At 42.7% G+C, this 14,637-nt stretch overlaps 1 protein-coding gene across 6 annotated transcripts in view; it reads left to right on the top strand.

The window, feature by feature from the left end:
* POLI (DNA polymerase iota) overlaps nt 1-10,721 on the top strand; it is a 35,683-nt gene extending 24,962 nt beyond the window's left edge. For all 6 annotated transcript variants that reach the window (XM_084781051.1, XM_084781048.1, XM_084781049.1 and 3 more), the window contains 5 exons: nt 479-657; nt 3,480-3,571; nt 7,881-8,008; nt 8,573-8,778; nt 9,659-10,721. In XM_084781051.1, coding sequence (XP_084637177.1) covers nt 479-657; nt 3,480-3,571; nt 7,881-8,008; nt 8,573-8,778; nt 9,659-10,471 — 1,418 coding nt within the window. In that variant the 3' untranslated portion in view covers nt 10,472-10,721. The remainder of the gene's footprint in view (nt 1-478; nt 658-3,479; nt 3,572-7,880; nt 8,009-8,572; nt 8,779-9,658) is intronic.
* Nucleotides 10,722-14,637: the final 3,916 nt, after the last annotated feature.

Consider the following 14,637-nt stretch of genomic DNA (forward strand, 5'->3'; position numbering starts at 1 on the left):
GTGGGTATTGGCCTCACTGTCATTTCTTTTTCTTCTTCTTCTTCTTTTTGTTTTTTTGTTTTTTTGTTTGCTTTTTGGGACAGGGTTTCTCTGTGTAGTCTTGGCTGTCCTGGACTCCTTTTGTAGACCAGGCTGGCCTCGAACTCACAGTGATCTGCCTACCTCTGCCTCCTGAATGCTAGGATTAAAGGCATGCGCCACCACACCCAGCATCATTTCTTTACTCTAAACATGCAGTTAATTTCTAGAGGCACACACTTGGCTTTTAAAGAAAACAACCCCCCCACCCCCCCCCCACCCCCGCAAAAAAAGAACCCTGGAATGTTTTCTGGAACAAATCTGCATGAAGATATATGTGAAAGTATATATGATTTTGAGTAGTACCCTGGAACCATATGGTGGAAACATCTTTCATATTTAGCGTAGCTTTATTTTCAGAAGCAAAGCCTTCGTAACACTGTGCACTTCTGTTGTTTAGGTATCGGCTATAAAACTGCCAAACGTCTGGAAGTGCTAGGAATCAGCAGTGTGCGTGACCTCCAGACCTTCTCAATCAAAGCCTTAGAAAAGGAGCTAGGAATTGCGGTTGCTCAGCGCATCCAGAAGCTCAGTTTTGGAGAAGACGACTCTCCTGTCACGCCCTCAGGGCCACCGCAGGTACATGGGCATGGTGCAAGTGCTGGCTCTGATGCTATGTAAGCTAAAGCTGTCCTCTGGTTTGCTTTGCACCTTGTCCATGATCCCTTTCCTATGAGGAGGTGATGGATGTGAGATTAGCAAGTACCCTGTAATTGAAACTTGCCTGCCAGTTTTAAATCAAGTTAGCTTTTTTTTTAATTAAAATCTTTTTTTATTACATTTTTTTATTAATTTATTCATATTACATCTCGATTGGTAGCCCTTCCCCTGTTTCCTCCCATTCTTCCTTCCCTCCCACTTCCCCCCTTCTCCCCTCCCCTATGTCTGTGATTGAGGGAGACCTCCTCCCCCTATATATGCTCTTAGAATATCAAGTCTCTTCTTAGTAACTTGCTATTCCTCCTCTGAGTGCTGTCAGGCCTCCTCATCCAGGGGACGTGGTCAGAAAAGGGGCACCAGAGTTCATGTGAGAGTCAGATCTCACTCTCCACTCAATGGTGGAGAATATTATGTTCGTCGGCTAGGTCTTGGTAGGGGTTCGAAGTTTACTGTCTATATTCTCCTTGCTGGTGCCTTAGTTTGAGGAGGACCCCAGGACCCAGATCTGCCTGTCATAAAGTTCTTCTTGTAGGTTTCCAGGACCCTGTGGGTCCTACTATTTCCCCATTCTTCCATGCTACTCTCGCGTAACATCTCAATAGGATGTCCTCTCCTCTGACCCACTTTCTTGGTAAGTAAAGTTTTTCATGGGACGTATCCCTTGGACTAGTGTTTTGATATAAGTGAGTATATACCGTTTGTCTCTTTTTGCTTCTGGGTGAACTCACTCATTATAATAATTTCTAGATCAATCCATTTGTCCACAAATTTGGGAATTCCTTGTTTTTAATAGCTGAGTAGTATTCCATAGTGTAAATGTACCACAGTTTCTTTATCCATTCTTCTACTGAGGGACACTTAGGCTGTTTCCATGTTCTGGCTATTATGAATAAGGCCACTATGAACATGGTTGAACATATGTCCCTGTTGTGTGGTAGGGCATTTTCTGGGTATATTCCAAGGAGTGGGATAACTGGTTCTTGAGGAAGCCCTATTCCCATTTTTCTGAGAAAGCACCAGATAGATTTCCAAAGTAGTTGTACTAGTTTGCATCCCCACCAGCAATGAAGGAGTGTTCCTCTCTCTCCACATCCTCGCCAACATGTGGTGTCATTTGAGTTTTTGATCTTAGGCATTCTGATGGGTGTAAGATGGAATCTCAGTGTCGTTTTGATTTGCATTTCTCTGATGACTAATGAGGACGAGCATTTCTTTAAGTGTTTCTCGGCCATTTGATATTCCTCTGTTGAGAATTCTCTGTTAAGTTCCAAGCCCCATTTTGCAATTGGGTTGTTTGGTTTTGTAGTGTTTAATTTCTTGAGTTCTTTATATATTTTGGATATTAAACCTTTGTCAGATGAAGGGTTGGTGAAGATCTTTTCCTAATCTGTAGGCTGTCGCTTTGTTCTACTGACAGTGTGTCCTGCCTTACAGAAGCTTCTCAGCCTCATGAGGTCCCATTTATTAATTGTTGACATTAATGGGCTGTTGGTGTACTGTTCAGGAAGTTGTTTCCTATGCCTATGTGTCCCAGGCTCTTCCCCACTTTTTCCTCTAACTGAATTAATGTCTCTGGTTTTAAGTTGAGGTCTTTAATCCACTTGGACTTGAGTTTTGTGCATGGTGACAAATAAGGGTCTAACTGCATTTTTCTACATGTAGACATCCAGTTAGACCAGCACCATTTGTTGAAGATGCTATCGTTTTTCCATTGAATAGATTTGGCTTCTTTGTCAAAAATCAAGTGAGCAAATGTGTGTGGATTCATCTCTGGGTCTTCAATTCGATTCCATTGATCCACTAGCCTATTGCTTTGCCAGTACCATGCTGTTTTAATTACTGTTGCTCTGTAGTACAGCTTGAGATCAGGTATGGAGATTCCTCCGGAGGATCTTTTATTGTATAGGATTGTTTTTGCTATTCTGGGTTTTTTATTTCTCCATATGAATTTGAGAATTGATCTTTCAATATCTTCAAAATATTTTGTAGGTATTTTGATAGGGATTGCGTTGAATCTGTAAATTGCTTTTGGTAAGATGGCCATTTTTACTATGTTGATTCTCCCGATCCACGAACAAGGTAAATCCCTCCATCTTCTGATGTCATCTTCAATCTCTTTCTTCAGAGGTTTGAAGTTTTTTAAATTACAATTTAAAAAATCCTAATACACAGCCAGGAAGTGGCACTGTACAGCACTTGGGAGGCAGAGACAGGCGGATTTCTGTGCATTTGAGGCCAGGTTGGTCTACAGAGTGAGTTCCAGGACAGCCAGGGCTATACAGAGGAACCCTATCTAAAAAACCAAACCAAAACAAAACAAAACAAAATTCTGATACACAAACATGAAGAAAACTTCTAATCTTTTGCAGCATCCTTGTTTTTAAAATAATCGAGTGATTTGGAAAATGGGGAAGGTGTAATTATCCAGTTAGCGTTGGTCTTTTTCTTACATGCCAGGCAATTTAGTAAGTCCTTCTCGTATTCGGTGCATTCAAATTTCACCATAAACCTCTGAGATAGGCAGTGCTATTTATTCAAACCTTCCTTCCTGCCCACCCTTGCTTCCTCTTTCCCTCTTTAAGACCAGGGTGCTGTCCTTTCAAAAGGTTAATTAATGTAAAAGAGAACCTGGTGTTAACATATGCACAAGGGTGAGGCAGTAAAGGATGTACTGAGTGCTTATGTGGCATGGACACTGTGTTTGGATTCATATTTATCCTTACTTTCTGTTTCTTTGGTAGTCCTTCAGTGAAGAAGACACATTTAAAAAGTGCTCCTCAGAAGCAGAAGCTAAAACTAAGATCGAAGAACTGCTGTCCAGCCTCTTGAACAGGTGCCTCATCATCTTTATATTCATCCTGTATTTAGCACATGGGAAAAAGTACCTCGTGTTCTTCGTTGGGTTTTTCAAATTAACTGTGAAAGAGATGGTGTCAAAAGAGATCATTTGTCATTAGATTTCTCTTATTAAGTCGACTTACCTGCTTCCATTAGCTTTTATCCAAGTAACATTGTGGTTATGTTGCTCTTAAGCCATGGTGGCTGTCTGAAGGGTTTCAAGGTGTTTTTAATATTCCTGGAGTTACTGTCTTTACGTGAGAAGGGCCTTTCCAGTCTTTCCTGCCAGAGCCTCTGCTCCTGGCATCTTATTACTTGCTTTTCAGTGAAAAGGGGGAATGCGGTTACTCCTTATCTAGGGACAGGTTTTCCTGTTTGTGATGGTTTGGAACAGGAAGATGCTGAAGTGGCAGGGCTGCGGACAGCAGGAGAAGCCTCAGTCTGTTGAAAAGGTAATGGAGACAAAGAAAGGGATGGCTAATACGGCAGTGTGTGAATAGAGCCAAGTGTGCTCAGGAACTCTGACCTTTGAATTAACAATGACGTATCACCTGGGATCCTAATACACAAAAAAATGTAACATAAACTGAACAGGAAATGGTTTCCCAGCATTGTTACTTTTCAAATGTGCACTTCTTATTCCTCATAATAAGGTATTAATCTCCCATCACTCATCTGGATAGAAGTGTCTCAAATTGGTTTAGAACGTGTATGCTTCTGAAATGATCCAAGAAAGGCCAGCTGTGTACAGATGAAACAACTGATGCTTGGCTCAGAAAGCTGATATTGCCTTCCATTTTGCTGTCTCATGCAGCTTGCCTCGTGTCTGGAGCAGAGCCATGCAGTGCACTGTTGGCTGCATGCTCTGAGGTTGAGCATGACTCAGCTCAGGGATGTGACTCGCTGTGTTCTGGGGAGTGTGCTGCTGAAACTGGGTCATTCGTTCCGCCTCAGCTCAGGAGTGCTTGAAATCTGTGGCTGTGGAGAACTGTCCTGCACATAGAAAAGCCACAGGAAGTGTGTGTGTGTGTGTGTGTGTGTGTGTGTGTGTGTGTGTGTGTGTGTATGTATGTATTCTTGTCCTTGAAGGCTCAATCCAGAAGAAAGCAGCTATTCTAAGTCTCGGAGATGCCAGGTTTTGAGCATCTGCCCAGGTCTTGGCTTGCCAGTGCTCCCTAACACCACACCATGACACCGACTGAGGTTTGCTTCTGTGACTGAGGCTTAATAGAATTCAAGTGACTGATATAAAAATAATTGTATGTAGCTGTGTGTCTGTGTGTATTAAATACATTTTTCTTCTAGAGAATCTGTTGATTAATCCTACAGGTAGGAAAGACAGGTAAGCTTTATTTTAAAAAGCCATCCTCTAGGCACTAGATTAAAACTGCTTTTAGCCTTTTCCCAATGTCCTGTTGACATTAGGACCTTAAGTCTAGTTAGGCAGCTGTTGGTTACCACCAAGATATAAGTGCCTCCATTACACCATTTTTGAAATGTGGCTAGCCTAGTGATTGTTTTTGGTTCCTAAATAGGCTCAGGCACGAGGCTCCTGGATTACTTTCAGCTCTGTTACTCCCATGTCCTGTGTCCAAAGAGCATGCTGTCTTCAGAAACAGGTCCTTAACGTAACGTTCTAAACTCTAGGCCAGTGGCAATAGCCTGTACTGTTCTGAGGGTTTGGGACTATGCTGACCAACAGCCTGTGTGTGTGTGTGTGTGTGTGTGTGGGTTCTCATGCATGCTCCTGGCTTCTGGGAAGTGTCATTGCTCCAAGTGTTATGCCCTCTTTAAACCATGTAATTACATATGTAGATTATATGTATTACTTACATATAATATATTATTATATATTATAACATTTATATAGATAATATATGTAGTGTTAGGTAAATATAAAATGTCTTCCTGTGTGTCTTTATGTATTAAATCTATTCCCCCAGCCTCTCCCGTCCCTCTGTCAGTTCATGGCCTCTACTCCAATGACACCCTCAGTAACCGTCTGTTGCCTATAGGGTGTAGGGCTGTGCAGCCCCTCTGCCATCCATGCTGGACCGGTGACTGCTGTGGTCTAGCAGAGGCAACCATAACTGTTGGTCGCTCATGGGTGCAGTATCCCTGTCATGTCCAGAAGACAAACTTTTGTGGCAGTCCTCCCTGTTCTCTGGCTTTTATTGTCCTCTTCTCTCTCTTCTGCACTGTTCCTAAGCCTTAAGGGTTGTGTTGTCGATGTCCTATTTGGGGTTGGGCACTTCTATTCTCCGCCCTTTGTCTATTTGTGATTCTCTGTAATTACCTCCATCTGCTACAAAAAGCAGCTCACTTCCTGTGGACGAGAGCTGCATTCATCTATGAGTATTATGAGGCAGTTAGATGTTACACCAGTTTAGTGAAATGGTAGAGGTAGGTTATCCTCTAGGGCCTGTGACCTCTCCAGCTAAAGGTTTTGGCTCGGCTTCCAGCACCAGGCATGCAGTTCCTTCTGTTCAGACCTTAATTCCATCTATATAAATCTAACGCTAGTGAAGGAAAGGACTTGCTAGTGAGAATGAGAGTGGGCAGGCCGAGTCCTTCGTCCGTGCCTTTTGTGTAGCTGCCAGCAGGTGTGCCCAAACCAAGGGTGGGTCTTCCCACCTCAAAAGATCTGGATTAAACTGGGTCTTCCCACTTCAAATACAAAAGCAAAAAGGAAAGAAAAACCTCTCACAGTTGTGCCTAGCCAGTTGGGTTTTAGTTAATTCCAGATGTAGTAAGCTGACACCCGAGAACAGCCGGCACAGCTCGTCGCTAGGGTGGCTCCCAGGACTTGCAGCTGAGTGGGACTCTGACAATTTTCTCCTGGCATCCTGCATAGCACATTGTTGCTCTGTGAGAGCCAGCCAGAGGAGGGGCAAGGGAGGCTTCGGGCTTAGTACCAGCTTCATCTCTGCAAGTTCTAGGACCAGCATGTGGTGTCTTCAGCACATCACAAGTTAGGGCAGGTAACTAAGAGCAAGGACAGTAGCCTCTGTTACCTTGTAGGGTCTCCTCAGACCCCACATCTGGCACTGGACTTTTTGCTTGATGAGTCTATGGCTCATGTGGGGAGCATTATTCCCACTGTAGATGAATACTCGTGTGTGTGTGTGTGTGTGTGTGTGTGTGTGTGTGTGTGTGTGTTCCTTCCTTCCTTCCTTTCCTTCCTTCTTTCCTTCCTTCTTTCTGACAGAGTTTCTCTGTGTAATAGCCCTGGCTGTCCTGGATCTCTCTGTAGACCAGGCTGCCCTCAAACCCAAACAAAAATCCAGCCAAATTAGAAAAAACAATTACCTTTGTATTCTCTTTCATCTTTCATCTCTCATTTCCAATAATTGCTTTCTGTCCTTCTTCATCCCTGAAATTTAAGATTTCTTATCCTATTTTCTTCATGTTATACTGTACCCCCACATATATATGTGTATATATGTACACACACACACACACACACACACACACACACACACATTATTGGCTAGATTCTGCATATAAGAGAGACCATGTAGTTTTTTTGGTTGTGAGAATGTGTGACCTTGCTCAGTATTCTACACTGTGAGTGCACCGATCGGCCTCGGTGTGTACGCGCAGGAGTGGTGTAGCTGGATGTGTGGTGGCTGTGTTCTTGGCTTTCTGAGGAACTCCACACCGATGTCACAACGGCTGGACAGTGTTTGCATGAGGGCTGCCCTTTCTGTGCCTCCTCACCAGCATTTGTGAGCATTTATCTTACTTGTAGCCATTCTGAGTGAGGTGAGAGGGGGTGGCAAAGTAGTTTTAATTTACTATTCCCTGATTGCTGAGGTCATTGAAAACTTTAATCCCAACACCCAGGAGGCAGAGGCAGGGGGAATCCCTGAGTTTGAGGCCAGCCTGGTCTACAGAGTGAGTTCCAGGATAGCCAGGGCTACACAGAGAAACCTCATCTCTTAAAAAAAAAAAACTGGAAAAAAAACTTGTAAAAGTATTTCCTAACGATTTTATTTATTTGAGTACTCCCTGTTAGCTCTAATTTGTTTGTTTGTTTATTTTGTTTTTGGTAGGGTTGGTTTTTTTGCATTGTTTTTTGAGTGTTCATCTATTCTGGCTATTAGTCCTCTCTTGGATATCGCTGCTAGGGCTTTGCTGTGCTGACTTTGAGATCCTTACTTGGGTGTCCTTGCGCATGTACTGCTTATTATTTCATTTTCTATGGTACACATAATTACTATAGTTGCCAGACCTGACACTTCAGTAAATATTAAAAGCATGCTAATTCATTTTATAATTCTGTTTTCCATTTATATTTTTAGAGTATGCCATGATGGAAGGAAGCCCCATACAATACGACTAGTCATCCGTCGATATTCTGACAAACACTGTCACCGGGAAAGTCGTCAGTGTCCCATCCCTTCTCATGTCGTTCAGAAGTTAGGTACAGGTATGGGCTGTTCTCTAAGGATACCGTCGGCATTTGGAACTCTTCAAAAAGTAAACTTGGAATTGGAAACATGATACATAAAAGTATTTTCATGTAGTTTTCACAAATTAGATACTTTTGTTTTACCAGGTATTACATTAGGAAAACATTTTAATAGATGACAAAAGTAAATTCTCAATTATTTACTCAGTCAACTCAGTAAATATTTAGTTAAAATTATTTCCCAGCTGGGCATGTTGGCACACGCCTTTAATCCCAGCACTTGAGAGGCAGAGGCAGGTGGATAGATATTCGCTGTGAGTTCAAGGCCAGCCTGGTCTACAAAGCGAGTCTAGGACAGCCAAGGCTACACAGAGAAACCCTGTCTCGAGAAACCAAAAAAATTTCCCAAAGCCAAGGGGCACAAAAATAAGATAATTATGTAGAATACATTTATTTAGTAAATATATCAAAATACCCAATGACTCCAGTTTAGATTTTAATTTCTTAGTCCAAGTCATGTAAATATTATGCTTTGAACATTAAGATGCATGTGCTTATTCTGTCCTTCAACATTTTCCATAGAAAATTACGATGCCATGACTCCCCTGGTTGATATCCTTATGAAATTGTTCCGAAATATGGTAAACGTGAAGATGCCATTTCACCTTACGCTGCTAAGTGTGTGCTTCTGCAACCTGAAAGCCCTGAACACCGCCAAGAAAGGGCCCATGGACCTCTACCTAACGTCGTCCGCGTCCACGACTGCCCACTCCGGCAAGCGCAGTTTTGTAAGTACGTCCTTACAGCATCCTGTGGCTAACAAGCAGTGTTTACATTTGTCTTTAGTGCTGTTTAGAGATCCTCTGAGGTATTGCTGTTCGGGTGATTTACTGGTTTGTAGTTCCTATCACATATGGACGCTGGCCTTACATATATTGTAATCTAAGAGGAAATGTAAACAGAATAAAAGAGACAACCAGAATGGCACTTTTGTTTTGGAAATGTTAACACAGTTTCTGGAGGTGTATAAGAATATTGTGGATTGGCTTATAAATATAAACATCTAGAAATTAATTATTATTGTATTAAGATTAGGGTAGTATTATAATAATTTTTGAGCTGAAGTGATTATGTGAATATTTATGGTACATAAAGCTAGAAGGGAAATTGAAATGAAAAAATATTTGTAGAAAATTGTGTAAACTTAGGTTGAGAATATTTCTAACTTTTATATAAATGTAATGTTCCAGCTTCAAAAAAAAATAGACTTTTATTGTGCTTTTTTGTTTCTTTCTGTTAAGTGTTACCTTTTAGACATGGAATTTTTGGGAAATCAGCCCTTGGTGCTTTGTGCATATATTTTTAGTAACATTGGATCACTTTAGTTTACCAAATTGGATGCTTGAACACATAACTGTTGAGGTCCTTTCCTCCTGTGTGTTGTGTCTGTTCAGTGCTAGCCAGCAGGGAATGCGTGGCTGTAACGATAAGCCGCACAGTCGTGCAGCTCACTAGGGTAATCAGGCACCTGCAGCTACTGGCACTGGCAACAAAAGGTTGGAGGTGTGGGGCGGGCTTAGCTTCTGAGAGGCTAGCTACAGGAGTGCTTCTGCAGCAGAGTGGAAGGCATACCAAGCTCCTAAGTTCTGCTGCTTCCTTGTGTTCTAGAAAGTGAAGGACACTCACACAGAAGACTTTTACAAGGAGAAAGAAGCAAACTGTGATTGTCTTCCGAGTAGAAGAATTGAAAATAACACTGGCAAGTGTCCATTGGATGCCACAAGTTCTTCTAAAGAAAAAGACCCAAGTGACTTCCCATTCCAGTCACTTCCTGAGGGTGTTGACCAAGACGTCTTTAAGCAACTTCCAGCAGATATTCAAGAAGAAATCCTTTCTGGAAAGTCTCGAGAAAATCTTCAAGGGAAAGGAAGTTTAAGTTGTCCATTGCATGCCTCTAGAGGAGTGTTGTCTTTCTTCTCTACAAAGCAAACGCAAGGCAGTTCCGTAAGCCCCAAAGCTACCACGTTCACTAGCAAGGAGGTATCGGCCGTGTCTCCCTGTGAGCCAGGAACGTCTGGTGTGGGTACCAGCAGTTCCCCACCCCCACTGTGTGGAAAGGACTGCTCCCATTATATAGACAACCGCTTAAAAGACAAACGCATGGGGCAAGGGCCTAGAGACTCGCAAGGACCCCACTTTTCTAATACAAACCCTGCTGTTTCGGTTTTTCATTCATTTCCCAATTTGCAGAGTGAACAACTTTTCTCCAAGCACCGCAGTACAGACAGCCACAAGCAGACAGCCACCACCTCTCACCAAGGACTAGTAGAAAATAGAGAGCAAGATTCTGCTGAGGAAAAAGTTACTTTGCCAGCTGACATTGATCCTCAAGTTTTCTATGAGCTACCAGAAGAGGTCCAGAAAGAACTGCTGGCAGAGTGGAAGAGGGGTGGAGCGGGGTTCCACTCTGTCCCTAAATAGGCTCAGGAGAAGGTCCAGAAAGCAGGCACTCATCGTTGTCAGACCAGCTTTTCATGAGCTCTTCTTAATTAAACACTAATTTCAATGATGTAGAAACTCAATGTAAGATGTAACAGATAAAGCAGGAGGTAAATCCTAGTGCAAAGGGAGAAATATCCATAACGTGATAATGTAAAAAAAAAGTGCTGTCTTCCCGTTATTTCTACAGCTGTTTTATATCACTGTCCAATAAAAGGAATATCATGGTCAATAGTAGGCTACTTACCTTAACTTGTAGGAGAGATGTTTTATGCTGCATGTAAACCATGGGCTCATTACAGCATCATTATGCTATAGGAAAGAACAGGGTCTACCGCTCCCCCCCCCCCCCCCGTGTGTGTAAACTGTGCAGTATCTCAAAGTCTCCATAATATCCAAAAAGGAAATTCTCTTGTAAGCTTCAAAAAGGTAAATACCAGATTATTACATACAACTTAGTAAGTTGACTTGATTTTTGCTTTTGTTTTTGAAATAATATTGTATAACCCAGACCAGCCTCAGTTTTGTGATCTTTCTGTCTCAGCCCTCAGAGTTTTGAGACTACATTAGCGTGCACCAATATGCCCAGCTACAAATTGGCTTTTGAAAATTTTTTTTGTGGTCAAGTGTGTGTGTATGTGTACGTGTGTGTGTGTGTAAGAGTGCATGTACATTCATTATGTGTATGCAAGTGTATGTGGGGGGGGCCGAGTGCAAGGACATGCATTATGTGTATACAAGTGTATATGGGGGGGCAAGTGCATGTACATATTATGTGTATGCAAGTGTATGTGGGGGGCCGAGTGCAAGGACATGCATTATGTGTATACAAGTGTATATGGGGGGGCAAGTGCATGTACATATTATGTGTATGCAAGTGTATGTGGGGGGCTGAGTGCAAGGACATGCATTATATGTATGCAAGTATATGTGGGGGGGGGCAAGTGCATGTACATTTATTATGTGTATGCAAGTGTCCACAGAGGCCAGAAGAGAGTGGAATGCCTCGTAGTTAGAGTTAAAAGCTGTCTGACCTGGGAACTAGGAATCAAACCTTGGTTCCACTGAGATGTTTCTCCAGCCTCCAAATGTGCTAAGTCTCTAAGAGCAATTAAAATATTTGTAGTAAATGTTCAAATGTCAAATCAGTAGAGGAAAATACATAGGGGAAAATGGAGAGGGTAAAAGTAAGGGAAACCATAGTACAGAAGAAGAAGAAGGACACCACGTACTTTAACAGAAAGTGGTGCTGGCACACGCCCTTAGTCACAGCACTCGGGAGGCAAAAGAAAGTGGATCTCTGTCACTCCGAGGCCAGCTTGGTCTACATAGCAAGTTCCTGGCATAATGAGACTTAAAAAAAAAATCTAAATGGGCTTGCACTTTGGAATTATGGTGCCAGATACTCCATGAGGAGTTCCCCTAACTCCAAGCAGTAGGTCTGGGAAAAGCAGATGTCTTATTAATAATACATTGCTGTTTTGTACCAAATAGCAACGCCTCCAGGCCTAATCTCTGTACATTCATGGGCGTATGGGCACTGAACTGCCACTCGTAAATTTAAAAAAAAAAAAAAAAGTTTAACATACTTGGCCATGTTAAATTGGCAAATATCTGCTCCCACTTTGAAAACTTCACAAGGACATTGAAATACATTGAGTCTAACCATGCCTGCTAGTTACTTAATCTCCACATTAGATATTATTTTGCTATGGTAAAGTGCATCTGGAAGGCCAGTGACACAGGTAAGAGGCAGTCTGTAGTAGGGAAAGACAAAGTTTACTCAAACACACTGCAGGACTGTCGTGGGCTTTCCAAAGGACCAGAGAGGGGCTAGCAAGCCAAAAATGAGTAGATCCCTTTTTAAAGAAAATAGTTAAGGGGGCTATTACTTGGTCGTATCTCAGGGAGCATTTGTGTGAGGTCCATATCTGGGCATCTTATTTTGTTAACTAGGACACTTTACAGCACGACTAGTCTCAAGACTGGCCATTTGGGTAGGGCACTTGGGCCATTAGTGGCTAGGCTCCAAATACGTATATAAGGCATAAATCACTGCAGTTGAGCGTCACATAGATGTGGCCTGATTGATTGTCAGTGTAGAGACAACCTGTCCTATACTCACCCCTTGTCCCTTGTACTTTCAGTGTCTTAATTATTTTTCCCTTGGGATAAGGTCTACATAGCCCTGTCTGTCCTGAAACTCACTATGTAGACCAGGCTGGCTAAGAGCTCAAGAGATACTCCTGCCTCTGCCTCCTGAGTGCTGGGATTAAAGGTGTGTGACCCCACGCCCAGTTAGCTTTTGTTATTTTTTTTATGTTAGCCTACAAATTTATAAATTTCATCATAACCTTACACCTTATTCCCATGTGTCTTGTGCCCTCCCGGTGCTGACTCGCTTCTTTCTCCTAGTGAGTTCACCTGCTGTCTTATCATGTGCTTTGAGCTCCATTCTCTCCCACCTCCCTAAAGATGTGCTCCTCCTCCTTCCCACTGGGTAACTTATACACAGATATGCTCCTCCTCTTTCCTGCTGGGTAACTTATACACAAACACACACAAGCGCATGCGCAAACATCTTCATTATTATAAATGTAGTTGGCACATATTATAGCCAGTGTGACATTTGTCCGAGCCTTGTTCATTTTGCTTAATGGTTTCCGGCTGCATCGATTTTTTTTTCCTGCAAATGTCATTATATTGTTGTTTGTAATGGTTGCATAAAACTATTGTGCATATGTGCTGCATTTCTCTTTTCATTCATCTGCTGCTGGACATATAGGTTGGGTCCTTTCCTGGCTGTTGTGAGTGGTGCAGCAGTGAACAGGGATGTGCAGCTATCCCAAGAAACTCCATACTCATCTCCATAGTGGCTACAACAGTTTACGTACCAGCCAGCAATGTCTAAGTTCCCCCACCTCCCACATCCTTGTCAGCATTTGTTGTCACTTGTTTCCTTGATACCCTTAGGAACAGTGTGAGGTCAAACCTGAGGTGAGTGTCAACTTGCCTTTTCCTGGTGAAGAGGATGTTGAACACTTTTTCAACATGCAAGTTGGCCACTTGCATTTTGTTATTTGGAAACTATAGTTCATTACCCAACTTAACTGATTAGATAGGGTTTTTTTTTTGTATTTAATTTTTTATCCTAGATATTTATTCCTCCTCCAAAAGATATTTATTCCCCATGTGATAGCTAGTTGACAATATTTTTTCTCACGTTGTACATTGTAATTTCACTCTGATGATTGTTTCTGAAAGGTCTCAGGGGACTCAAGAGGACACAAATTGTTGGTGGTAAGAACTTTGGTAGAGGAGATAGTTATTAATGCTGTGGAGAGACGACAGCATGATGGGGCTCTGAGAAGGCCCCAGGCCCAGAGAGCATGGAGGCTCTGTGAAGACCAGTCAGGGCCGGAGCAGGACGGAGACAGTGTGGCGTGGTGCTGACGCTGAAGGAAACATGACTCAGGCCAAGGCAGAATGAGGGTCCCATGTAATAGCTCTCTGAGGAAGGGCTGTGTTCTGTAGCACAAGCCTGCTGCCAGGCTTCCTGATCCCTGGTAGCAGTCAGGGAAGAGGGTGGGGTATAGGACGGGTGGTCCCCAATACCTACTTTGATATAAATTCGCTTTTGCTGGTGAGAAATCAGGGCAATTGGAAGTTAAGTTAGCCAGTTAGCCAGAAATAGACTGAGAATGCGCTCAGCATTGTGTGTGTGTGTGTGTGTGTGTGTGTGTAGTGCAGTTGGGAGAGAGGGGTAGGGTGGAGCACTGCTGTAGATCTTGTGACCCGAGCAGCAGTCTGGCCCAGATTCTATGATTACAGTTTCCTTTGCTGTGCAGTAATTTGAAAAACAGAAACAAAACAAAACACTCTGAAGTTCAGGACATTCCATCGGTTAATATTGGGGTCCTTTGTCTTTCAGGGCGTCTATGTCGGTGCCTCTACCCTGAAGTGTTTTTTTCCTATGCTTTCCTTTAGCAGTTTCAGGCCTGACGGGCTCTGTGACCCAGTTTGAACTCATTCCATTCAGGCTGTGATGTGAATCTTTTAATTCTATATTTGGAAATCCAGTTTCCCCAGAACCCATGAAGCGGCGGTCTTTTCTCCAGTGTGGATTTCGGCATCTTTGTCAACAGGTG

Source organism: Acomys minous, assembly GCF_964271855.1.
Source record: "Acomys minous genome assembly, chromosome: 4".
In the NCBI taxonomy this organism is placed as follows: Eukaryota; Metazoa; Chordata; class Mammalia; order Rodentia; family Muridae; genus Acomys; species Acomys minous.